Below are 27,072 nucleotides of genomic sequence, written 5' to 3'. Positions count from 1 at the left end.
CTTAACGTGGACCAATCAGGGCCAGACATCGGTAGGCTTTGGTGTGAAGGGACAATCAGTAGGCTTAGCGTGGTTCGGCTTAGAAGTCAGTAGGCTTAGAATGGACCAATCAGCATGAAGTAGGCAGAGCTGGTGAAGAGTTGCGCCATCTGGTGTCAGTGGACTTAGAACGAGGGCCAATTGGTAGCGGCCAATCAGAGCGCTGGTTGAGTGATCAGTAGGCTTAGCGTGGACTGGCTTAGAAGTCAGTAGGCTTAAAATGAACCAATCAATGCGAAGTGGGTGGAGCCATTAAAGAGTTGCGCCACGAAGTAAGTAGCATCAGGGCCGGCCACAGCCGTGCTCTATGACGCAGCTGGACCAATAGCATAATTTCTATTAAATGTGTAGGGAACCTTCTTCGGCGCCGTCAGAGCATGCGCGTTGTGAACCAATGGGTGGAGGCACGGGCCAATAGCCGTTGGAGCCTACCAGCCCCCGCTAAAGTTATCTTATGGTAAAAGTTCCACAGTTAAATTTATCTCGTCTAGAGATGAGTGTGAGTGACCAATGAGTAGCTTGCAGTTCAATGGATCAATAGCAGTGACCACTTGCTGTTAGATGGACCCATCGGAGTTGGAGCCTACGAGGGAGCTGTGACCAACTAGAACCAATAAGGAGCTGGGTGAGCGGCCACGTGCACAGTCAGATGAACCAATAACAGTTGGAATCTACCGAGGGAGCTGAGTGAGCATGAGAGATGTTCACGTAGACCAATGATCTCTCTGATGCAGCTGAACCTATACCCACAGCTGAACCAGGAGGCTGTTGCACCAAATAAAGGTTGAAATCAACGATTGTCGTGTGTGTCTTATCTGAAGCTGCTTAGGAGCGACAGGTAAGCCAATCACCGTTCAGTAGGCTTAGCGTGGACCAATCAGGGGGCCAGCCATCGGTAGGCTTAGAATGGACCAATCAGCGTGAAGTGGGCGGAGCCAGTAAATTCCGGTGTCAGTGGGCTTAGAACGGGCCAATCGGCAGGCTTACATTGGAAGGGTGATCAGTAGGCTTAGAAGGAACCGCGTGGAGTTGATGCACCTGAGTCGCGCCGTCTGGTGGCACGAGGTAAGTTTGGTTGTATGAGATAGAGACATTGGGTTAGAACCATCTGAAGCCGCCGCCGCCGCCGCGCACCGTCTGGTGGCGGGCCAATCGGTATAAGTTTGAACATCTGAGATAGGGCCGCAACGGGTGGGTGCCGGTGAAGGCAGTGGCGGCGGCCAATCAGATGGGGGGGCTGGGAGAGTGGCTTAGAATGGACCAATCAGATGGGTAAGTTTGGACATCTGAGATAGGGCCGCAGCGGGGTCGCTGCAGCCGCGCCTGGACCAATCAGCGGTCGCGCCGGCCAATCAGCGTGAAGCCCGCTGGGGTGGAGTCAAGTAATGAACATAAACGGGCGGGGGCGGAGCTATGGTGAACCAATCAACGCGCGCGCGATCAGTAGCGGTGGGGGGCGCGCGCGGAGCCAAGTAATTAGCATGAAGGGGTGGAGCTACGGTAAACCAACCAATGCTCAGTCAAGGCTTAGCATGAGCCAATCAGCGTGTGAAGTGGGGGCGGAGCCAATTAATTAGCATGAAGGAGCTACGGTCAACCAATCAAAGATCAGTAGGCTTAGCATGGGCCAATCAACGTGTGAAGTGGGCGGAGCTAATGGCGGCCAATCAGATGGCTTTGGATTTGGCTTGTGTTGGCTTAGAACTGGATTGTGTTGGCTTAGAATCGGCCATCTTGGATTAGAAAAAAGAGGCCGTTATAGCGCTCGGTTCTTGTGCCGCTCGGTTCTTATGCCGCTCGGTTCTTATGCCGCTCGAAAATTATACAGTCTATATCTATACTACTAGTGAATACCGCCTTAACGGAGTTGATGACCTGAATAAGTTGCTCCTTTTTCGCTTTGTCTAGGGACTCGCATCCCTCTAGCATTTGTGATATGTTCGCTGGCTTGTCTCTCTTTGGTATGCTCTCCACGTCACCGAACTCTGAGTCACTTTCGAAGATGACGCCTACCGCATTCGTCCTTGATACATAAGGCCGCAATCTATTTGCGTGGACCCACTTTTGCTTTTCCCCATTTAGTTTTACAATGTAGCTGTCTGGCCTTTTTCTCTCCTGCACAATGGCCGGCCCTTTCCATTTTGCCTGCAGCTTTCCCGACGTTTCTCTTTCAAGGATTAGGACCTGATCACCAACGTTGAAACTTTTGGGTCGCGCGAGGAGGTTGTACTGGTTAGCGTACGACCTCTGCTGTTCATTCGCGCTGGCCCGAGCTCTGTCCGCCGCCTCTGCCATTTTTTATCTTAAGTCGGTCAAGTATTCTACGGCTGGCTTATTTAGCCCTGCCAGTGGGGTCCATTCTCCTGTCTATGTACGTTGAAGTATACATAACGGTCCCATCGGAGCTCTGCCGTACATCAGCTCGAAGGGTGACACCCCCGTCGTGCCATTAGGAACCTCGCGATAGGCCCGTAATAAACACAGCACGTATTGGTCCCAGCTTTGGCTATGTTCATTCACTACATGTCGCAGCATTCCTTTAAATGTCGCATTCCACCTTTCCACCAAGCCGTTGCTTTGAGGGTGGTCAGGTGTCGAGAATCTAATCGTCACACCTAGTTTGTCAGTTAGTTCCCGCGTTAGTCCCGAACTGAAGTTGGTGCCTTGGTCACAGCAGATTTCTTCCAGCGTCCCGAATCACGCAAATATGTCTATCAACGCCTGACACGTTGCTTTTGCCGTGAGGGATCCCAACGGAACTACTTCTACACAAGTCTACACAAGTCTACGACGCACAGCGCGTATCGGTAACCACGGGAAGAAGGCGGTTCTAACGGTCCAATGCAATCTAGAAACACCGTCTGAAATGGTTTCTCCGGAGTGATCGGTACCTGATCCCTCGCCTGCGGTCTTGAAAAAATCTGGCAACTATGACATGATTGACAGTGCGCTTTTATGTCACTCGCAACTGTAGGCCAATAAAATGCCCTCTGCACGCGTTGTTTAGTTTTCTTTTGGGAAAAGTGCCCGCCCCACGGAGAGTCATGAGCGAGCTTTAAAACCTCAGCTCGTCGCGATATCGGCAGTACAAGTTGGCGACATTTTCTTCTGGTAACTAGGTCGGTATGATAAAGCAAACCCCCCTGTATAGTCATGCCATGCGTTCCTTCTCTTGCCTGCTTCCACGCGTCAGCTAGCGTAGTGTCTTCCCTTTCCCCGGAAGGATACTGACTCTTCACATGTGTCGGACGTCGCGCTACTCCCAGATTCTACGTCCACGGCGCGTACAACCAAACTTTCCTCCGCGTTCCCAGCATACAGTTTCATCGGGCTCGAACACTAGTTTTTCTGTCCGATCTGTTATCATTTCCGTTGTCCTCTTTTCGTGAGCTTCTGCTTCTAACACGTCCTTCGCGTGAGCCTCGAGCTCCTCCTGCGCCCGAACCAAGCTTTCGTGGTCAACGGGATTCAACAGTACATCTACTCCGTCTGCCATGCGATCCACTACAGCGCATAACAGCAGCATCTGCTGACACTGTTTGCCCCTTGTAGTGACCAAACCCAACAGCACGTACATAAGCTTTGCAGGCTCAATATCCCCGAACGCGCTCTTTAACTTCATGTCACTAGAGCTTTCTTTTTCACACTCGGGCAGAATGCAGCTTCTCCTGACAACCGTGATGTCAGCTCCTGTGTCAAGCCGGGCTCTTAGCGTCTTCTCACACGATTGAACACTGAATTCAAGCATCTCACTGTCTGTTGGAACTTTGAACCCTGCATTTCCCGCGGCATCACCAACGTCCGTACTCGCTAGTAAAGTGACTCTCGCAACGAGTTTACTTTCCTGCTCTGTTTCATCGCGTTTAGGCACTGCGCGCTTGGTTTGCGATTCTGGGCAATCGTATTTGTAGTGTCCATATTTGTGGCACACGTGACATTTTCCTCTACGTCTACGCCCCGAAACCTTAGATTCCGCACCCTTAGTTTCCGCAACATGGCTTGCCTCCTGTTTCGGCGTCTTCACCTCGCCCTTCTGCGCTAGCTCCCTTAGTTTGTCGTTTTACCCGACCTGCATTGCTGTCCTCGTAATTGGACGCCAATTGAGCTACCTGCTGCGGCTTCAGCCACTCTGCTGTCTCATTTAGAATGACATACGATCTGATATCATCAGGTAGTCCCTGCTTCAGGCGGTCCAACACTACAAGCTGTTTAAGGTCCTCTAGGGTTTTGATCTCCCAACTTTCTAAGTAGTGCTCGAACAGAGTTTGCAAGTTAGAGGCGAACTGGTTCCACGATTCCCCATCAGCTCTACGAGCTGCGTAGAATAATCGCTTGTACTCGTTTGCCGTCAGCTTTAGCTCGGTTAGTACCTTTTCTTTGAGCTCACTAAACGCGAGGATTTTTCCCTCTCCATACTGTGTCGCAACGGCACGCATTTTCTCGGTTAGGTACGGCAGAATCACTGCTCCCTGAACGTCTTCTGGGACACTGAGATTTATGAAGATTGTTTCAACACGCTTAAACCATGCGGGCACTAGCGGTTCAGATACAGGCATGGGTGCGATGACTCCCCTCAATTCCTTTGCATATTCACCCACCCTGCTTCTTGGCATAGTTACCGAACTGACACTCAGTGAACCCGCCTGCATTTGTGCTAGTTTCACACGCTCTAGCTCGAGCTGCAATTTCAGCTTCTCAAGCTCGAATTTCTGAGCTTCCATTTGAGATTTCAAGCTGCTATCTATTGTGCCACCATCCGAATCCTTCCCCGAAGCTTCATTGCACTCCTCCTCCACATCCCCATTCTGCGTTTTCTGCGATCGCGTAACGATAGACATGGTAAAACCGGAGAAAACCCATCAGAGAGTCTCACCTTCGGTTCTGATGGCTTCCGTGCAGAGAAGTTCCTAGATCCGGGCCCGTAGCTCACAGCCTTTGCGCAGCGCCAGCTTCCTCGACGCACTCGAATCGCCGTACTGGTCGCCTGTTCCTGATCTCCTTCAGTGAACTTTACAGGCCGCCGCTCGCAGATTTCCTGCTCCAACCTCGATGACTTGCTCAGACGAGGTTCCCTTGACTCAGGACGACCCAACTTGCGAAGCTGCACCGCTGTCCAATGTTGCTCCAAGCTAGTCGACGACGAGCATCCTGCCGACTGCTCCAGTCAGTAGTCGATGGTGGTAATGACGGGAGAAGGGGTTGGTGTTCGTCAGTGCCGTGACGGCTGTGCATGAAGCAAACGTAGACTAGGATACACTATATACAAGTTTATTTACACAGGGAGACCAGTGTCCCACCCGACTGCCAAATCCTGAGTGATAGTAACAATCACATTCACTTTCCACTACACCTCGGTCCAAGGTCAGCGACAAGGTAGGTTTCGCGTTCCGCGACCTTCATCCATTGTGACGAGTCTGGTTGACCTTCGGTTCATATTATGGAGTCCTTTCTTCCCCGCAGCTCCACGGCGGGAGTGGCCTTGAATCGCTACTTAAACTGGTCACTTCGAGGCTCGGTAAAATTCCACTACAAGAAGTTTGATGGAGGCAATAACTTCACAAAGTCGGTCTGATGGATCTCAGCATAAGCAACGATTTTTTAAATATCGGATACGAAAGGCAAGACGCGAAAATCGAGGTTTCTTTCGAGGACACGGTCGAAGCCGGGAGAACCTTTCGCGTCACCTCGGATCTCGAGGGATTTGGGAAACGCCCTTTCGGAATTTAACGTTTCTTTCGCGTACAATAAATCGCGATAGGACTTCGTGTTACCCGTAGACGGGAAGGCCGTGGAATTGGACCCTCGGCTGGCACAGGCGCTCGACGCGTCGCTGGTGTTGCGTCTTTATTCCTGGTGTGCCACAGGCACTACATGGTACATAGAGCTAGCCGCTTGATAGCTTGGAGCCGAAAAGGGGGATCACGTGGCGGTCCGGCCTTTTATAACAGTCACCCTAGCGGCGGACATAACAAGTAGGGCCCCCCAACGAGCATAACGTTCAATAACAGTTACATACATAACACTCCTCCCCTCCTAGACCACATAGTCTTTTAGGTAGTCAGGTCGGCGTTGTTGTCTCTGGGGACGAGTCGAGCGCTCAGGAACCGGAGAACTAGCTTCCGATCGTTAGGTAGGCAGGGGTGAAGATGGGACAGGAACTACTGTTGAGCCATGTCCCGTCGTAGTTTCTTCAGAGCTGATGGGCAACGATGCTTGTTCTGCCAAAGGTGCATCTGGCGGTAACGGAAACCGTGGAGAAGACTGCGGCTGGAACACTGGGTCTGGAACCAGCAGCTCAATCATTGGCTCGTAATATGCAGTCCACTCACAATAACGGATCTGATCCAAGTGACGTCTCCAAAGGCGTCCATCAACGGTGCGTACCTTGAACGACACTGGTCCTGTGATGTCTGTAATAATTCCTGGCAGCCATTTAGGACCAGAAAGATAATTCCAAATAAAAACAGCATCCCCCAGATGAGTCTTTGGTTTCCACTCTGCATGAGCTTTTCCTGTTTGTCTTTCATCCCAGTCAGCATGTCGGGATGAAGCCTGTCCAGCACCGTATGAAGTCTTCTGCACATTAGCTCTTTCCAGTCGTGGAGTGGGGAAGTGTGTGTTGACTCAGAAGAAACCGTGACAGCTTAGTAGTCAAGTCGCCTTTACCCAAGCGCTTGAGGACTTGCTTGGTTTCTTGCACCATTCGTTCCACCTGGCCATTAGAGGACGGATGATACGGCGCCACCCTGACATGTCGAATTTGATTTCGCTTCATAAATTCTTGAAATTCTTGGGACGTAAAAGCTGCACCATTGTCCGAGACGATGGTATCAGGGACACCATGCGTTGCAAATAATGTTCGTAGTTTTTCACAGACTGTTGCTGTGAAAAGTGCTTTGTGTTGCTGAAAACAAAGACGTTAACTGAAAGACCTCCAACGATTTGGAGTGGGCATCCACGACGAGAAGAAAACACCTCCCTTGGAAGGGACCCGCAAGATCGATATGGAGCCGGGCCCACGGGTTCCTGGTAAATTCCCAAGGGTGCAGCCTTGCCCTTAATGGATCTGGCCTTGTTTCCTGGCACTGCAAACAGGTTCGCACCTTTCGTTCAATTTCGTCGTCGATGCCAGGCCACCATACCACGCTTCTCGCCAGTGCCTTCATGCGAACAATACCTGGGTGCACACTGTGCAGTAACCCTAGCACATGGTCCCTGGCTTGTCTTGGGATAACAACGCAACTCCCCCACAGGAGGCAACCTCTGTACTCAGACAGCTCATGCTGGCGTCGAGCGTATGGCTTGAACTGTTCAGTCACCTTGCCTTGGGGCCAGCCATTCACGGTCCAGTGTTTCACCCGGGACAGAACAGGGTCGTTCTTTGTATACTGCGCAATCTTCCTCGCATCCCAAGGTATCTCAGGTGCCGCTTCCAACATCTGGACCTCGAACAGTGGTTCGTCTGGAACTTCCTTCTGTGCCACAGGCAGCCGACTGAGGGCATCAGCATTTTTTAGTTGACTGGCAGATCTGTACTCCAGTTCATAGTCATACGCACATAGCATCAACGACCACCGTAGCATCCTAGGTGATAGCACTTGCGGGATAGGCTTTGTATGGTGTAGAAGTGCCAGTAGGGGCTTGTGGTCTGTTACAATACGAAAGTGACGTCCATAAACGTATTAATGAACCTTCTTAATCCTGAATCCAATTGCAAAGGCTTCACGGTCGATCTGCGCATAATTTCGTTCGGCGGCTGTCATTGTCCGAGACCCATACGCTACTGCCCAGTAAACCACCGATGTCCCAAGGACGTCTACATGATGTTACCCTCAGGACGATGAAGACATCCTGAGGACATCCTGAAACATAATTTTTACATACTTGGGACGTACTCAGAACTGCCAAAATAACATCCGCGCACGTCCCAAGGAAGTCCATAGTACGTCAATGACGACCTTTTACGGACCTCTAGTGGACCTTTTTCCCGTGCCTTAGCCAGGCTTACTGGCGTTCTCTGAACATTACATCAACACCACACAGCAGTGCGTATCAGTGGCACAAACAAGCAACATTAGATCAAACACTTTATTTCGTATGAAACTGAGCGTCATAGCATCGTATTACCTCACCAGGTATTATATCACAGCGTAACATGACCAGCATTTTTTTCGCATTATTATTGAGAACTTACATGCCTTTGAAAACATGATGTCCATGAACACACACAGCATCGGTCCACAAGGGGAAAAACTTAAAGGTATATGCCCGCAATGTCCGAAGTGCGACGCTGAAACATATGTTGAAGCACTGGCATAACCGACGACCATGCTGCACTGTGTTTCGTACAACTGGAGATTTGCGATGTGTCCAGCTTGCCTTTCGTGCGCAAAAATTAACGCTATCCAACTTCGGCTATATTCACTTTTCGCCACGGACTCCCTTCTCTGCCGCGTCATGTGAGCTTAACCTGCAAGAAATGTAATTTCAAAAACACTGCTACAGCAAAATGTCACTGTGAAGTACGCATCGACGTATACGCATACCTTTAGACACAGCGCCTATGGTTGCAGTCTGCAGTAGCCTAGCATTCTCCCTATCAACAGCCCTATTGCCTGCGAAGACGGGAAACGCATGGATAACCACGTAGTGGAACGTGAATGCCTCGCACATTCACTACGTACCTTCAAAACGGGTAAAATCTTGAAAATGACGCGGGCGACGCCACTTGGAGATCCATAATTCACATTCATCCGCTACGACGTTTCCACACATCTGTAAAAAAGTCAACAAGGTGCGACACATTGTACTTCCCTGCAAATTCTTTACTAAAATCACTCAGCATTTTTTACATACAGTGGCACAGCCGTAAAGCCGTGGAGCACATGACGAAGTTGCACGGGTGAAGCGTATGCCCAATCTGTTTCGCAGTAAACACAAGTCACTGAAGAGCTCTGAAACGCACTTTAGCGTAACTTACCTGATGTCTTTCAACATTTCTCTGACCTTCCCACGTCGTGAGTGTGCTGTCCCAACCGCGTTGTTCACCGCAATGAATACGGTCGATCTGCGCATAATTTCGTTCGGCGGCGGTCATTGTCCGAGACCCATACGCTGGTAGCTCCCTACCATCCCAGCAAACCACGAACGTCTAATGAACGTCTAGAGGATGGTACACCGTGGATATCTTGGATATCTAGTAGACATCCGGATATGTCCAGCTAACGTGGAATGGGTGTACTATGGATCGTCAGAAGCTCATCCATAACTGTATACATGGATATCTTCTGGATGTAACAGCTGGACGTTTGCACATGCAATGGACGTGCTTGTGAGGCATTGCGACGTCTAATATACGTCCTATCGATGTTCCTACTGGATTAACGACAATATATAGACCAGATTGCAAATCTACTTTTTCTGCTATTTTGTGCGCATGAACAGCGCAAATGACGTAGCCGTGGCCGTACCCCACCCGACACGGCTTGGCCATTTCTCAGTAGCCTCTATTGGCGTACTGGATGGAACATTTAATGCGATTGCGTATACTGATAACACTGGACTGAAGAACAGCTTGGCGTATTAACTCACTATAACGATAACGTCTGTGTTTCTTACTGCTTTTGATTTGAGGCATTCAGTTGGTTTCAGCGAAAGTCGAACTCACGCCGCGACACACCTTGCCATGTTTCTCTCTCTCCTCTGATAATGCTCCATGCAACATCCTGTCAGGGACCCTATTCGGACAATTCTTCAAAGGAACGTTGCGGTACATGGCTAGGGACGTCTATTCACGTAGCTCCCAGAGATGTCCATCTGACATCCATTTCAGGACATGGACGTTGGGATCTATTTCGAACGTCCGCAGGAGAAAGTGTTCTGTCTGGGGGTAGACGTCGGGAAACCGAAACAGCTCAGACGGAGAACACCGCCGTTTCACAAAGCCGTATTCCCCCACGAATTTCAAGGGTTTTTTCTATGTATTTATGGTACACACAAAGGAGGAGACGTTTTGAGTCTCTCTGGTAACCTCATTCGCCTTCCCGGTCTTCCGCAGAAAGAAAAGAAGGCTCCACCTAAGATTTGGTTGCCTCATCATGAAAGTCAACTTCGTAATCGTGTGCAGAATGTGGTTTGTTATTACGACTTAGTTCGTGCTAGCTTTGTATAGAGACACCACGCGCACTCCAAGAGAAGCTCGTGCCCTTCAAGCTCCTCAAGATGAAAAAAGCTATATGTAAAAGCTAGATGGAAGATGGCTACCGAAAAGATAGGGATACTGGAGCAGAACAAGGCCATACAAATAGTAATATGCAAGGAGTTGCATAAAAACCCTACGATATAAACTATATTTCAACGTGGCTTTCTTGTGACCTATTTGTTTGCTGTAGCAGTTGACCAGTCTACCAGTCTACCAAGTTCCAGTCTACCAAGTTGGCGGCACTACTGTACCATGTGACGTCATTTGTTTGTAAACAGGGAAGTAGTAAGCACTGACCGCCGACTGCCTGCAACAGACCAAGGGGCCTGGACGCCATTAAAAGTAATTAATTAGCAATTAGGGTCCCACAGTAATTAGGATTAACTAGTGAATCACGACACTAATTGGTGAGCACCTAACTCGTGTTCAGACCACCCTCTGTGTTGCCGGCAACCAGCGGTCATAAAAAAGAAAAACAGATAGAAATAGAGCGGAGAGAAATAATTTAGTTGAAAATCAACAATGCAACGAAAAATTGCACCGGAACGGCCGAGTGACCAGCGACCACCATGTTGCTCGTTGGTGGCTGGTAGTTGCAGATATTGACGACATGTGGCTGCCTAGGTGCAAGGCATCACACCAGATGGCAACAGCACGTACAAAACACGGGGGAAAAGGGCTAACTGCTACGAAAAATGCTAAATAAGCCTAAACATGTGACAGCACAAAGAATAGGCTTAAGGCGAGCACTTAGGTCTTATCACAGCATAACTGCACATCGCTTCAAAACTCAATAGCTAACACAAGGTGACAACAAGAAAACATGCTAGCAGCAAGGAAAGTCGCTGCTAAACAAGTCCACCCCGAAAAACACGTATCGTTTTGGGGATGTCCCAAACAGATCCCAACGTCGCTGGCTCGATTGAGGGATCCGTGGGGATGCTTTCAGGAGTTATACTTGCTACGTCGAGCAACGAGGTCCGAAAAACGTCCTCATGGGAGCATGTCAGAGACCTCTGTACGAGTGGAGGGAGAACTGATCCACGGCAATAAGAGGAGGAGGGCGAGACTGCTGACTGCGCGGTTCAATTTTCAACGGTCTTCTTGCGATCGCATGTGCTCCAGCGAGGCCTTGTCAATGTTGCTGCCAACGGCGTTATGTCAATGAATTGTAAGTATACTTTTGATGTGTTATTCGGAATCGAGAGTGAAACTTGCTGTTAGTTTGAAAGCATGCAAAGCATTGTAATGCTCAAACGCGTTTTTCTTCGTTTAACTTCGGTTTAGGAACATCGTGAGCTACTCCTTGATCAAAGTGTGTTCATCATGAGACGCAGCAAACGAACATCAAGGCGAACACTTCATCGTCATGTGAGCAGAGCTGTAGCGGGAAGCTTTTGCGTGATAAACTGAAGGAGCATCATATGACTGTCGCAACGATGGTGACGCCACGATGGTGACGCCGGCAGTGAAACGCGTTCGATGTTTGTGGGCCAGTCAAGCGAACCGCTTTCGATGTTGGTGAACACTCCTAGTGATCATGAGCCACGTCCCGTGTTGGTAGATCAAAGTCTTGGCGACCACGGGAGCAGTGATGTGGATGAGGTTCGTGACATTGACGGTGCGAACTTGACTGAATCGCGGCCTTCCCACCCGGAGGAAGCACTTCCAAAACTGACTGCAATTTTCGTACCTGAAGCATCATGTGTGCCTCAATATGTGGCTACCTACACTTTTTACGTTTTACAAGTCAGTATTTTTTCACCTTTCACCTTTTTTTTTTCACCTTTCATGTGTTGTACATGCAGATAAGTGCACAGTGCTTGGAACTTTGACACATTTGAGATTATCTCATTGTCTTATTGGAACCTGCCATCGCCTAAGTACCATAATTTATTCACACTCACACACTGTTGCGAGAAGAACGATACCTGGTCGCCGCATCTCATCAACATGCTCAGGCGAAGTCAGAGTCTTTTTCATTGGAGTTTGTCTTAGTGTTTGTTTTTACAGATTGTTTTGTGGGTACCTTGTAGTGTGTTGCAGTCTTTGGTGCCATGATATTTTTATGGTCATTTTTCATTTTTATTCAACACGGATATCACAAAGTTCATGTGACATAGAGAAAGGAACACTCTCTAGCCAGTTCTTTCATAAGGTGATATGCCCAGCGATTAATTTTTAGGTAATTAGGTTATGTTTTAAGCTTTCTCTTTTTACTGTGCTGCATGTTTGATAAACATTTTGGAGCATCTCCCTTCCAGCAGTGCAATCTGTTATTGTAAGGCTGAGTTGAGTAAGGTAAGTTGAGACTTGACTGAGAAAGTACTTGTACAACAAGACAAGACAAAAGTACAACAACAGGAAGGCCACAACAAAGCTGATCTGTGATATACAGTTTATTACTGTGGATTGCTCTTGATGCTGTGATATTGTGATTTACTGTTATGCCCAGTGCTTCAATTCCGCATGCAAATGATTGATGTAGAATTACACTTGCGAGTCTCAATAGTAAGAATAAACTAGTTCTTTTCTGAACTCCCTGCTTCAAATTTTCAATCGTCGTTGTGCAAGCGCATTTAGTATTGAGTGCGCATTTTTTTGTAACGGGGCCAAGCAACGCAGAAAAATGGAGGGGGTAGGAGAGGAGGAGCGCCCTTCGGGCACACCATGCTAGTCCCAAAGAAAGCCCCATGGGTCCTGCCAGATACGTCCCAGAGGCATATCCGGGTGTGCCATTGTTACGTGACAGGGATCATTTCGGGCTGTATTTCGAATGTTATAGGGATATCGTTGTCTTCCCCAAGTGACGTCTTAGAGATGTTTCTCGGACCTGCTTGTGTTGTCGGGGCAGTAATGCATACTTATCGGGAAAAGGCCTAACCTCTATGGCAAATGCTAGACAAGCCTAAACATAGGCCTAATCGCAGTGCGAACACTGCGTAAACAAGAATGCATATGAACACAAAAAAGTCACTCACAAGGCACACACTCACACACAAAGACTCATGCATATTCATTGGGGGAAAGGCCTAACCGCTACGGGAAATCACAACCGCTGCGATGACACTCACCTTTCCTGAACGGCGATGGAGCACCTGACTGCTTCTGATGAGAGCCAGAGCACCACTGACGTGGGGTGGCGACAGCGGAGTGGCTGACTGCACATTCGCTCCCGACACGACAGACGTGAAGTGCCAGTTCTCGGGCGGTACGCATGCGCGAGCGCTTGTGGCGCCTCCTGCAGTGCGGCCTGCAGCCAGCAGTCATACCATCGTGCGCTCCCTGCAGCGCCGAGTTTTAGTTTCGCTCTCCTGCTTCTTCATTTTGGTTTCATTCTCGTTTTTTTGCACATGGTTATTCGAAAACGCTGTATAAAGGGAGCGTGCACTGCGCTAGCATCATCATTCTGACCAATACTTGGAAAACGTCATGTGTGGTTTATCCTCCTGCGTTTCTCGTAAGCGGGAAAAGACAAAAAACAATGAACTTTGTGAATTTATTCGTGGCATTGTGGCAGAAGCATTTCAAGTCTACAGCCTTGAATGGTTGCAAGCATGTCAAGAAATGTGCCAGGGCAAGATGAAGACGTTCGACCGCATCTTAGCGAAGGACGGACTGATAAAAAAGAAGTGAAACTTTAGTTGTATAATGTGCATTGGGAACACAGTTTGGATCTAGAGAACGATGTGTAAATTAAAGAGATACATTTCTGGCTGGTCACTGGCGATACAGGTCCAATATGGGACCTGTCTCACCAGCATTTCCCTCATATTGGCTCAAACTGGGCAATATGGGCCCCCATATTGCCCATATACTCCCCATAATGACTGAAAATGAAGAAAATGGTACATACCCTTGTTGCACAAATGCCGAACCAGCACGGCAAGATTGGACGTTGAAGCGTGTGAAATGCCCAATTCAGTATGTCGTTAGATCCAACAACTTCCCGCAGATGATAAACATTGTTCGAAACAGCCAACATATATGTGGCAATCCCACTGTAACATTCACTAGAACTCAACAATTCAACTTTCCACTTACTGGAAGCAGCTACCATCTTGCTTTACGATGTCAATGCCAATCGGTCGAACCGACTGAGAGTGTGGTCGTTTGAGCAAAATCACGCGTTCTACAACTAATGCGCATGCATGACAGTCGGATCAAATGTTTCATATGGGCTAAAATGTCTCTAATGATAGCGGAATTGCTGCAGGTCAAGTAAAAAACACAACGTTTAATAGGAAGGGAAGTTATAGGGTCTCCTGTAAAGCTAGGTGCTTTCAGGCAGTGTGAGTTGTTGAGGTGTATGTTTGTCACCATCACGAAAGTGTTTCGCTCCTTTGCAGTCTTAGACCGGGATGGAAATTTTTGTTGCATACACTGTTGCGATCCCAATGAAGGCTCCTTACAGTTGTTTGGCATTGGTAGTCCCATGGGACCGCCTGGGTCCTTCAGCAAGATGGGCATAGCACCTGTTCTTCGTTTTTTGGGCATGGAGTGTTGCTTTTTAAATGCTATGCAACGTGGATCAATAAGAATGTGTGCAGAAATGAAAGAGCAAAAAGAAGAGAGAAGTAATATCAGTGGCGAATATTAAACCGGATAATGCTATATTATTACATGGATTCCTCACCCCAGTAAACCATAGACGTCTAGGAGATGTCTACCTGATATCCCAAATTGGATGTTTGGATACCCCATAGATCATTGCAGAGAGCCCGTTGATGTCGCATGTACGTCCTGGCGACTATGGCTTGTCCCACTTTTTCCACATTAAACAGACATCAACTTCGGGATATTTGATTATTCACAGGATGTTCTCAAATCTGCAGATATTGCTATAAATGTGTTCTTTCAGAAATGTGCTACATACTATGCTGCGGGGTGCCACACATTCGCATAAGATATGTAAAATATGTAGATATGTTTTATTTCAAGGCTACATTATGTCTAGGTTTTTGGCACCATAGGCGTATTGTAGAGGTAAATGGCAGCCCAGAGGCCTTTCGGCCCTAATCCAAGATGAATGCAGACCGCGTGTTAATAGATGTGCTTTCGCCTTTCACCACATAAGACGCAGGCTCCCTTTTTGGTCCCCCCACCGCGTACGCGGATTTCAAGAGATACCAGAACGAGCATATACTGAAATACAAATTGTTGGAGTAAGTTCATCAAGTGTAGCGTGGCGTGTGACGTTTGCAACGGTGACAATGTTTTTGCAGTTAGCTTGTGAGTCTGCAAACGACGTCAGCATATACCTGTGAACGTTCCTGACACCCCATCCTGGCAAATATCGTGTGTTTAGCTCAAGCTACCGTGTTTAATGTGATTACTTGGTAAATAAGGTAGTAAACACAAAAAATTTCCCTTTTGGTTTACATCATGCCACTAGGGGTCACGTGCCCCAGATGTCTCCGAAAAATAATGTGGGCTTGCTCCTTTATTTTTACATCTATGAGATGTCCCAGGGATACAGAAAGTAAGATATTTTTGAAAGTCACATTGTGGACGTACAGGTAACGTCTCATAGACGTGGCGGACATATGCGACGTCTGCGACCTTTGTGGGACGTACCTGGGATATTTCTGGTTTACTGGGTATACTAAAATACCAATAGTTGCGGGATGTTTGTTAAGTATAGTGGGGCCGAAAACGTTTGTAACGGTGACGAGGATGTGATTCTGCAATTAATTCGTACATCTGCAATGAGTCAAACTGCCCGCTAACATTTCTGATATTCCTTGCTAACAAATATTGTGTTTGGAATTCAGGCTATTGTCTATGATGAGGTTACCTGCTGAGTGGAGCTGTCAAACTGACAGGTTTCCTGTGTTGGTGGAAGAGGGCTACGTAGATACTTTGCAGAGAGCAGGACGCGAACAAATGAAAAAACTTGCTTTTACTTGTTCTCCAATTTCTCACGTTCTCGCAAGATAGATTCGCTTTCTTCTAGCGCTATACGTAAAAATTACTGTTGAATTGATAATCGAAACAACGTTTCGTAAACGTACGTCTATATTATCGTATGTTAATCCGGTAGGAACATCGACTGGACGTATATTAGACGTCGCAATGCCTCACAAGCACGTCCACCGGATGTGACAAATGTCCCGCTGTTACATCCAGAGGATATCCATTTATACAGTTATGGATGAGCTTCCGACGATCCATAGTACATCCATTCCACGTTAGCTGGACATATCCGGATGTCTACTACCCACAGAACCAGTAACCGCCCCTGGACAGCCGACAAGGGTCCGAGCATCCGCAGCCTAGAGTGAACATCCATTGAACGCCTCCTGGACGCGTTAGTTGGGGTGCTCCAATGAGTATACAGCAGCAGACGTCCCACATATATCACCCTGTGGACACCGTGCGCACCCCATCCGCACTGTGTCCACAAAGAGCCGTTCGAGCACTCCTTTTCGCTCTTGACCCTGCGCCTCCTCCTTCTCTCCCGCTCTGTCGTCTGACTGCGTCGCCGCCAAAGGAGAAATCTGCGCAGAAGGCTTTTTGTTTCGCAACGCGCAGAAGATAGAGTCACGTGATGCCATAGCCCGTTGTGCGGATGATTTCAAACGCCGCTGGAGAGGCTGGAGAAACATGGCGGCGTCTGCAATGACTTGGAGTAATATGGTAATTTTCAACGCGAACAGCACCAGTACAGCTTGAATTTTGTGAAGAGTTTGGTGCATATGCCTTGTAGGCAACGGATTCTCCATCGGGGGCTACTTCTATGACCGAAATACAGGTAAACGTCCGTGGTGTCTTCGTTTGTTAGCGCTCGCGTTTTAGACTTCTTTGTTCTTCAAGTTGCTGTAGCCCACTGGCTATTGAAAAAAAATGCAATCGATCCTGGCTGAGCTTGTAATAGAGACATATTAGCACGTGTCTGCTACTTTTATTTTGTGTTCCACTCACTTCTTAATGTTCTTTCAGGCATAAACGGCTATACCGCTCAGCATCAGCCATTCATTGCTGTGTGCGTTTCAGCGTCTCCCAAAGAGTGTGGGATGTTTTCTCTATAAGCAGTCTTGGAATTACTGACTGTCTTATGCGTTACAGGTAAGAATGCTAGGTAAACGGGAAGTATGGCCAAACGCTGGTATGCGTATGTGCCATAGGCAGAGACCGATGATGCCCGTATTATGTCTGTCGTTTTTATCAGTGTGCCTCGGCGGCAGAACTTGGCCAGTGAATTCCAGCGGGCGGAAGACACAGAAAGGAATAATATAAAGAGACTGGTAGTCATTCATAAGGCGTGAAGGAGCGTGAGGATACAGTTGCATTGATTCCATACAAGATGCCAACTCATTACCCCAAGAACACAATGACCTCCTAGGTATGTCCGAGGAAAGTCATCAACGGACAGGGATAACATCCCCAGGACTTCCCTACCAGGTCCTCAATTTGTTAGAAATGTGACAAAGTGAGACTCCCCGTCATATCCTCAGGACCTCCTATGGGAGCTACCAAATGACGCGGCTAGTACAGTTCTGGGAGGAAGCAGATACCTTAGTGAATTATTTCTTTTGGAAGTGAGGGCACATTTGCAGCACCCAGTCGGCGTTTGTGTGTGTGTTTTATATATTTTCAACCTCGGTCACCAGCTACCATTCGTGGTTTCTCATCTGTATTTCGTTCAGCGTATTTCTCATCACAAACAATGAGTGTCACAGTTTAAAAGGCAAAAAAAGAGAGATATATAAAAGGCCCCTAGGTCACTAAAACCTGCGAAACCACTTGGAAAGACATATGATGCAGCTGCATTTCCTTTCCAAGACAGACCAGATACAAGTTATTGCTTGTCTTCCGAACTTCAGCAGATTCGGGAGTCCTCTTCGCATCTCAGTGAAAAGAAAGGGTGAGGTATCTAAGTTTAACTTGATTTCCCACATAACCAACAATGAAGTGAGAAATTCTTTGGAGTATTAAATCGCTATCAAGGTAGTGTCCGTGTTTCTTACTGCTTTGGTTTGATGCATGCATAGTAAGTGAAGCTTGAGCAGTGAAACGCTATTATTTTTTGTCTCTTCGGAAATAAAAGGCTCCGCGCAACCTCCTGCCAGGGACCCTCTGCGGACACTCATGCAACAAGACCGCAGTGAAAGGTCTAGCAAACTGTATTTTAGCGCACGTCAAACGCTGCACATGGACGGATTCCTTTAAAATCCAACGATCAGTATATTTGCGCCCCTATATCTCTTTTTATTTTATATTTTTGCTAGTTTTTTTTTTAATTTATGCATGAGCACTCCTCCTTTGATTTTATTGGGTAATGAGAAATAAATCGGGAAGTTGATTACTGGCTAGCAGGTATTAAAATGCACAACACAGTATTAAAATAATTTACTTCTCCTGTGCTTGTCCTTCGGTTGACGACCGCAGGATGTACGCAAGTGACAATCACTGGAAGCTCCTATGATGACAGCCTGTGGATTTCCTCCGTTCATCCCATCACGAACGAGGACGTGATGACACTTTGAGGACATCTTGAGGACCGCGTGTGTTCTTGGGGTATATCGCAAGGAATATGGATTTTTTTTTCTTGTTTACATAACTTTGCGATATTGTGATGAAGACCTGTATGAAAGGGAATGATCTGGACATAGCACCTTGTCACATTATTTCATTATTTGTACTGCTCATGGGCTGGCAGGCATGTACGAATGCACATGTAAATAAAGTATACATAGAAATAAAGTATTTTGGGTACACACCTGCGTCGTTGTGTTTATCTCATGATTAAAATTACGATATTTTCATAGGTGCGCGATACCTATGGACCCGGAATAGAGAACCCCCCACAGGTCCCTCGAAGATCCGCATCGGCGGTCCTATGACGTCCATTTCGCATAATTTTCTCTTGATTAGCACGGTAGTACGGGCGTAGTTAAAACGTAGCCGGGAGCAAATGTGTACGTTCGCGAGACGTACCCAACATCCACAACCCGACGTTCGCTGGATGTTGATGGGCGGTTACTGGTTCTGTGGGTAGACATCCCAAATGTCTTAGACGTTTGGATCTTTCTGGTATGTCTAACAGACGTTTGTGGTTTACTGGGATCAGCTTCGACGTGACTTAATACCACTCCAAGGCCATACGGAGACGCATCACAGGCCATGACTAAAGCCTTCTGGACATCATAGTGCACAAGGATGTCCGATGACTGTAACAACTGCTTGGCTTGTTGGAAGGCTGTCGCCTCTCGCCCTGTCCATTTCCACTTGCTCTGCGCGTCAAGCAATCGATACAGTGGCTCCAAGGTATGTGCTGCTCCTCGCAAAAACCTGTTGTAAAAGTTCAGTGCTCCGAGGAAGGCCTGTAGTTCCATCTTGGAATTTGGGGCAGGTGCATCATGGATAGCCTTCACTTTGTCATCAGTTGGCTGGATTCCGCCGGCTCTGATCTTGTGTCCCAAAAAAACGACTTCCTTTACACCAAACAGGCACTTGTCCTTGTTTAAGCGGACACCATCCTCAAGGATCCTTCGCAGTACAGCTTCAAGCCGGGTGTTGTGTTCTTCCTCATTCTTGCCGCCTACCAGTATGTCGTCAAGGTAAACCTGCACTCCATCGAGGCCTTGCAACAGTTCCTCCATATAACGCTGGAATATGGCAACAGCTACTGCCACTCCGAAGGGTAGACGTATGACACGGAACAGTCCACAATGCGTAGTAAAGGTTAACAGATCGGCCGGCAGTCTCCTTATCCACTGTCAGCTGCTGGTACGCTTGACCCAGATCAAGCTTTGAAAACACCGAACAACCAGAAAGTTTAGAGAACAGTTCTTCTGGAGTGGGCAGTGGATAAGTTTCCCATCGGACAACGGGATTAACAGAACTTTTGTAGTCCCCGCATATCCTTATTGCGCCGTTCTTCTTGACCACTGGCACGATAGGTGTGGCCCACGATGAATGTCTAATCGGCTCAAGGATGCCTTGTTCAACAAGTTTGTCCAAAGCTTCGTCCACCTTTGGCAACAATGCAAAGGGCGCACTGGTCTTGCCTTGTAAAACTTTGGCTGGGCGGTAGGTTCCACTTCTACCCTCACTGGCGGTCCCTTGCTCTTTCCCAATCCTGGTTGGAAGACCTTTGCGTATTTACGCAGCACCGGCGTTGTTGAAGAGCCTAGGTTCTTGACACCGGCATCCAGTCGATGGATCTTCACCTCAATTCCCAGGGCCTTGAACCAATCCCTGCCAAGTAGACTCACACCGGCTCCCTTGACGACCACCAAGCGCAGTCGCTCTTGACGACCCTTGTAGCAAACATTAACGGTATAGTGGAACCCAATACCCTCAACTCCTGTTGGCTATACGTGCGAAGGCGGAGCTCACAGGGCTTAAGTTTGTGTTTGGACAGACGAGGTCGCCGAAAGGTCCTCTCATTGACCACAGAGCACACTGCTCCTGAGTCCACCTCCATTTCAAGAGGCTGTCCATTGACTTCTACCGACACGCGGACCGTTGGTTCTTCAGCTGTTATTTGGAAAACGCCGTAAACGTCGGCTCCTCGACCACGACGGTGGCCGTCTGGTCTCCCGCTTGAAGATTTTTGCGTCGTCGGCGAACGTCTCGCCTTAGCTTTCTTCTGGCAAACTTTCGATGTGGCCCCGTTGTTTGCAGTAATGGCATACTGCGTGTCGAAACGGACAGTCGTCCGGTACGTGAACTCCTCCGCAGCGGAAGCATTTCGTTGATGCACTGGTTGGCTGTCCTGCACTGTCATGTTCCGGCTTCGTTCTGTTAGGCTTAGCACCTCCTGCGACGCCATCCTTCTGAAGACTGTAAACATCCGTGGGCACCGCCCCCCGAATCTTCTCGGTCTCACGAAGAGCATATTCGGCTACTATCGCCTTGTCCTGAGCCAAGGTGAAGGTCAAGTCGGACTCAGCTATCAGTCGTCGCTGGAGAGACTCGTCACGAAGTCCACAGACAAGTCTGTCTCTAAGCATGTCGTCAAGCGTTGACCCGAAGGCACAGTGTTCGGACAACCGACGAAGTTCGGCGACATAGTCGGCAACACCTTCCCCAGGCCGCTGGTCACGCTTCCCGAACTGGAACCGCTGGACGATAACCGAAGGTTTCGGGTTGAAGTGTGTTGCTAACTTAGAGACAATGTCTTGATAATCCGTTTCCGAAGGCAGAGACGGGGAACAGAGGGAACGGATAACTGCATACGTCGCAGCACCGCACACACAGCACAGCTCGCTTCTTGTCGCTTGAAGTGATATCGTTGGCGATGAAGTAAAATTCTAACCTTTCCAAGTATGAAGGCCAAGCAGAACCCGGACCGGGAATAAATTCTTCGAAGGCTCCGAATGTTGGTGCAGTTGCTTGCTTCCCGCCGCTGGTTCCGTTGCCTTGCACCATACTTCGTAGCGTAACTGCGTAGTTCGTAGTTCACCTCGTCGCCATGTTGTTGCGTCTTTATTCCTGGTGTGCCACAGGCACTACATGGTACATAGAGCTAGCCGCTTGCTAGCTTGGAGCCGAAAAGCGGTCCGGCCTTTTATAACAGTCACCCTAGCGGCGGACATAACAAGTAGGGCCCCCTAACGAGCATAACGTTCAATAACAGTTACATACATAACAGCTGGCATCGCGCGAAGCAGGTCGTGCGGTGAAGCCTCCCAAATTGAGCGAACTGGAAGCCACCTCCGTCTTATTGGAGCACGCCGCACCCGTCGCTTTCGACGACGTCACTTTGCATTCGGAAACCATGTCCCTACGTAACACACCCAACAAGTATTTTCAGTCGCACAGGCTGGACGCCTCGCTAGAATTCGCGTATAACGTCTACTCTCTGAAAATGACGAAAGAGATGGTCGTACTGGAACCCTTTCTAAAGCTGCTACAGTTCACACCCGTCGAGGGACACGGAGAAACTCCACGCGTCTCTCTCCCAGTTGCGCGTCAATTTTCTGTCACAATCAAGACGAAAATCCCTTGATCTTTCCGAGTACATCTGCCTCCCGGCTATTATGCTATGCCCCAAGCACTTCTGGATGCACAATTAATTACTTACATCTATCGGCACTTGTAACTCAAATTAAAACCCACTATTGCAATGATGGTGCTCACGTATAGGAATATTAGACTTTTTATAATACAACTTGTAATTTTCATTGTAATCATAATGACTAAGAATATCTTCTTTGATTTAATGTGGTGTCCGTTTCTCGTTTTGATATAGTATTGTTTCACTATTATTTCCCTACATGTTGGAGGATACGACGTTTGGTTCTCTATTAGTGCTAGCTATTGATTGTGTTGTGTTAGTTCGAATTATTTCCTTATGTCTGCGCTATTCACTTCATAGGAATCTGATTAATTAAATTGGTGTCATGTTGGAATAAGGCATATTAAACTTAGCTTCCCTATATTGCTCGAAATCACTTACATCTATCAGAACTTGTAATTGAAATTAAAACTCCACTGTTGCAATGATGGTGCTAAAATATAGGAATATTAGACTTTCATAACAAAACCTATAAAGTTAATTATTTTTACTCAGAAAGGTTTCACACTGTCTGTATTGTAAGGTACCTCCGTTTTTATATTTTTTGTTTGTTTTCGTTTGTTGTCCGGTTTTCGTGTGGTGTTCCGCGGTTCTCGTTTGACTTTTTCCATTATCGTATAAACCTCTACCCGAGAAACGTCATCATGACGTTGGTAGACACACGGAAACCAAAACAGATCGGAAGGGGAGAGCTGGGTTCCACGAATGGGCAATTGTTCGCTGCCTCCTATTGAAAGAAAAGTAGGACCGAAGGTCGCGTCCTTTTCAGAGACCATCGTAATCCCCTCAAGACCGTGGCTTTCGGGCGCGACCTTGTTCGCCACTAGCATTGAACGTAGTTCAACTCTACCAAACTCGTGGCGCTGTCGAACATTATGACGTCATTTGTTTACAAACAGGTAGAGGTCTATTGATTAAGAATATCTTCTTTGATTAAATGTGCTATTCCATTTTAATTCTGATTCAGTGAAAACTTGTGTGTATGATTACCGTTAATAAAAAAAATGTTTTGTTTGATTCTTTCTGTGTGATACCTCTTCAATGCTTTTGTATCGTACCTGTAATAAGTAAGTACAATCTTTGTTACGTGTATTGTATTGTTTCTCTTCTGCTTCAGGTTTTTGGCTGGGTTTTTCTCCTTCACACAAAGTCACAACATAATTCTCAGCACTAGTGGCATTAATAAATATATTTTCACTTGTACTTTTGTGTATGGGTGTCCTTTGCATATCTATACTTGCATGTAAACCACCCGCTGCATAGTTGATGTAGCTGAAAAAATTACAAATGAAGTCGACCCAGATGATAATCGCGAAAGAAGTCGGCCCAGACTCAAAATGTGCGTGGGTAAGCGCACGCGCCGCCCGCCGGTAAGCGCGCGAGCAGCCCTCCACCCGAGCGCTACCTCCGCCGCGCGCGGGAAAAAATCGCGAAAAAAGTCGGCCGAGAGGTAGGGGTTCGAACCATGCACCTAGGGTCCGTACTCTCATCCACCGTATACTATTCTACTAACAAATGTTTCGAAGCAGAATATGATACTTTTGTTTAATGAAAAAGAAATTAAATAATGCTTTAGTTTCAGGAGAAAATATACCCATAGTTCTTCTTAACCGTAATTTATTTAACATGTTGTTCGTCAACTACAAGAAATGCATAAACTCTCGAGTGTGAATTATTTCCTTAAAACTAAGCAACAATCAATGTGCAAAACCAGGTTACTTTTAAATTTGTAATGTAACAGTTCCTGCCTGAACTCCAAGTCCAGAGCACGACCTACTAGATTATAGTGACCATGTCATGATCGGCAAACACTGATCTCTATAGTATTGGGGACGAGCGCGAACGGTGGCGGCCCTCCCGCGGCGGCGGAGCGAACTGCGTAGTGTGGATGCAACGCCGTTCGCCAGCTTGCCAACGCACGTTTAGTTGAGTTTCATAATGGTGTTCAGGGGAGGGACAGCCCCATGAATGTCGCCTGTCCTGAAGCGTGGCTAGACAGAGTCGAATGAACATTAAATTCGTAATGAGTATGTTCCTGTTTAAATTTATGCGCGCTAGAAAGGCGCGCGTGTGATGAAGTGCTGTTACGGACGGGCTTTGCCTTCCAGTTTCCCTATCGATGCCCACACCAGCTTACAGATGCGGATATTTTTGTGTAAAAACAGCCTACTTATCGGTCTTGAGCGCCGTGTTACAATTATTTGTTTGTCGTGCTTGGTTACCGTCAGTGTATTATGTTTTATTACAATCATTTGGTGTAGTGCAGAATTACTCAGACGAATCCGGTTGCTCATGGGCACCGTAAAGGTTGAACTGAATTGAAAGGTAAAAAGCGGGCGTCATAGAATGAGTGCAAAGTGTAACAATATATTTGAGGATCGTGGACACTAGCAGCTAGTATAGAGTTATTCCATACAGATAAACTTTCGAATGGTAATAATAGGTGTTAACAGTTTTCATAATTTTTCATTTAAACAAATAACGACAGGTCTGCAATTGTGTGAGGTGCAAGCTTGATCGCCCCCCTTTTAGCACTATAGTCACAGTCTTCAAGGAGCTGCAATATTGCATACATTGAACGCTGTCATCAGTGATCATTTGTGGCTATCTTGTGTGTGCGTAGTAGTTTCGTTCCGGCCGCCAACAGGAACTTGTATGTATTCGTGTTTGTTTGTTTCATTAATATTATTGTTATATTGTACAGTGTGATGTCCAAGTCCATGAACTACTCTACAGTGGAAACCATACAGCAGTGTAACATCTTTATTCCTACATAACTAGCTGGAGATATGTGACTGATGTGATACAAGTTTCCTTCAAGTGTCAGACCTAATCTGTATATCCTGTGACAACGGCAAAGCACTACGAAGATCGATAGCACAATAAACGAAATCGCCAAAAACATATCTGACAGTGCAGCGCAATGACGATTTTCTGAGGTCGGCTTTTTGATGGAGGCTTGTCGAGCATTCGTGGGTAGATTTCTTGACGGCACAATATTTCGTTCCTGAAAACAACGTTTCGGATCTGGACGGGAAACCAAGAGCACCGTATTGTTGCAGTTTTCTGTCCACCAAGTAGTACCTTACCCTTTTATTTCATTCCGACGTACGTTTCGGCGAAACGCTCCGAACATGCCTCATAGTGCACCAATTTTTCTGGCGCTTGCTTTCCGTTTTGCAGCTTGATTATCAAGATAATCATAATATTATAAACTTTTCATGTTTCGGCTAGTTCTGGAAATTCATTCCAAGTGTAGCTGATGACGATTTGCAATTAAAAACAGCGCAATGCCGTATAAACACGACCAAACGCGGTCACTACCGCAGACACGCATCCCGTTGTTTCCACACTAGCGGCGGATCACGTGACTTTTAGAGCGCCCCCTGCAGGTCGCGCTCGCCGCCAATAGGCTGGATCGCGCATTGGGTGCTCCACAGCGTGGTCACCGGCCGCCATATTGGTGGGCCCATCACATCCTGTCGTCTGCATTTAGTTCAAGCGGTGCTGCCCGTATTTTTTAAAATTTCTTTTAAATTAAAAGGCATGTCATGCCAGTTTGTTGCAGCTTTGAGTACACTTCACGCGGACAGAGAAAGAGGGATAATTTTTCGCAGGTAAGCTCTTTATTTTGAAGAAAAATCTGTTTATTCGTATCGCATGCATCTGACAACTTGGACTTGTTTGCACTTCGCTGGTGCCATTGCGTACTAAGAAAGTATGTGTGACTGCTCCTACAGATCTAAAGACCATGTATTTTCTATAAACAATGCGCTTGTGCTTGCAGGTTCCCCTCACAGTCACTCAGCTGTGCCGAAGAACCGGATGCAGAACCTACGCCAATATGCCGATTTGTTCCACTGTTCTTTTAATCTGTGAGGTACGGTGGAAGCAAATAAACTGTGTTAACCTCGTATGTGCAGTCGCTCCTACAGCGTGTGTGATAAGTCATGCATGTGCATGCTCTTTGTGCACAGCGCTTCGAATTTGTGTAATGAAATACGCTGACAGCTGAACAACTGCAAAGCACTCGTGACAATAACGTTATTTTAAGATGAGGAATAGGGAGTTTCATCGCCAGGGTCTGTACTCCACCTCATTGCTGGTGGCGATGTGGTGAATAAAATAACGAGCCCCTTCAGAATAAGAATCGAGGTCTTAATGGGCACCGTGCGCTAGAGTTCTTTGTCGACGGCAGCGGCCCTTCAAGGGGAAACGCAGCGTTATGCCCTGGTACCAGACAGCAGCGTCTAGCAGTGCTGTGCTTTAGTGTGCTAGTTTCGCTGTTGGAAAAGAGCGATGAATTTGAAGCTGCCTGCATAGAAAGCCAAAGGAGAAGATAAAATGGAAACTAATTCTATGTTGTAATCTGCCACGACGACCAAGTTAGTGTGAAAGAGAGGCAACTTGCCGTCAAGTTCTCGCTGTATCGTCGCGCCGGCCACGTATTTGAGAGAGCGCTTTCATGGCAATCCATCCAACTTCCTGCTCAATCCGTTTGTTTATGTTTGTTTATAACGAAAAGAATCAGTTGTTTCTAACTCATTTCGTGCATTTAGTATATTTGTCAGTGACCAGTTGAGCGTCACGATGCGGACTTATTGTAGAGGACGCTACTAGTTATCTCATTAGAAACGATAACCGCTAGTAGGCGCCGATGTTGAGGGTGTTTAATAAAAGGAACCGGCATGACCGGGGGGCGTGCTTTTTTCTTGTTTTTCTGCCCGCTATCAAGACTGGGTACGTCTGCAGTTACTCGTCAATTCCCAACATGGTGTCAGGAGTGGGATTCAACTGAACGTAA

The 27,072-nt window shown here is 47.3% G+C and overlaps 1 protein-coding gene, 1 long non-coding RNA gene and 1 pseudogene across 3 annotated transcripts; all 3 read right to left on the bottom strand.

Annotated features, from left to right (window-relative positions):
* Positions 1-6,338: 6,338 nt before the first annotated feature.
* On the bottom strand, positions 6,339-7,622 carry LOC135384664 (uncharacterized protein K02A2.6-like; annotated as a pseudogene).
* A 624-nt stretch (positions 7,623-8,246) lies between these two features.
* On the bottom strand, positions 8,247-9,033 carry LOC135383508 (uncharacterized). Of its 2 annotated transcripts, none has more exons than XR_010419913.1 (3): positions 8,896-9,033; positions 8,586-8,814; positions 8,247-8,509 (listed from the first exon to the last, which is right to left on the bottom strand). It is a non-coding gene; the product is annotated as an uncharacterized LOC135383508 (long non-coding RNA). The 2 variants fall into 2 exon arrangements; XR_010419914.1 differs by having other exon boundaries at positions 8,247-8,654; positions 8,724-8,814.
* Positions 9,034-19,113: 10,080 nt separating this feature from the next.
* On the bottom strand, positions 19,114-21,020 carry LOC135384662 (uncharacterized). Its single transcript, XM_064613855.1, has 3 exons — positions 20,652-21,020; positions 20,254-20,559; positions 19,114-19,851 (listed from the first exon to the last, which is right to left on the bottom strand). Exons 1-3 carry the CDS (start codon positions 21,018-21,020, stop codon positions 19,114-19,116), a joined length of 1,413 nt encoding a protein of 470 aa, XP_064469925.1.
* Between the last annotated feature and the right edge of the window lie 6,052 nt (positions 21,021-27,072).

Source organism: Ornithodoros turicata, chromosome 2, assembly GCF_037126465.1.
Source record: "Ornithodoros turicata isolate Travis chromosome 2, ASM3712646v1, whole genome shotgun sequence".
Lineage (NCBI taxonomy): Eukaryota > Metazoa > Arthropoda > Arachnida > Ixodida > Argasidae > Ornithodoros > Ornithodoros turicata.
The sequence above is the reverse complement of the archived record's forward strand: the minus strand, read 5'-3'. Positions and strand labels throughout refer to the sequence as shown.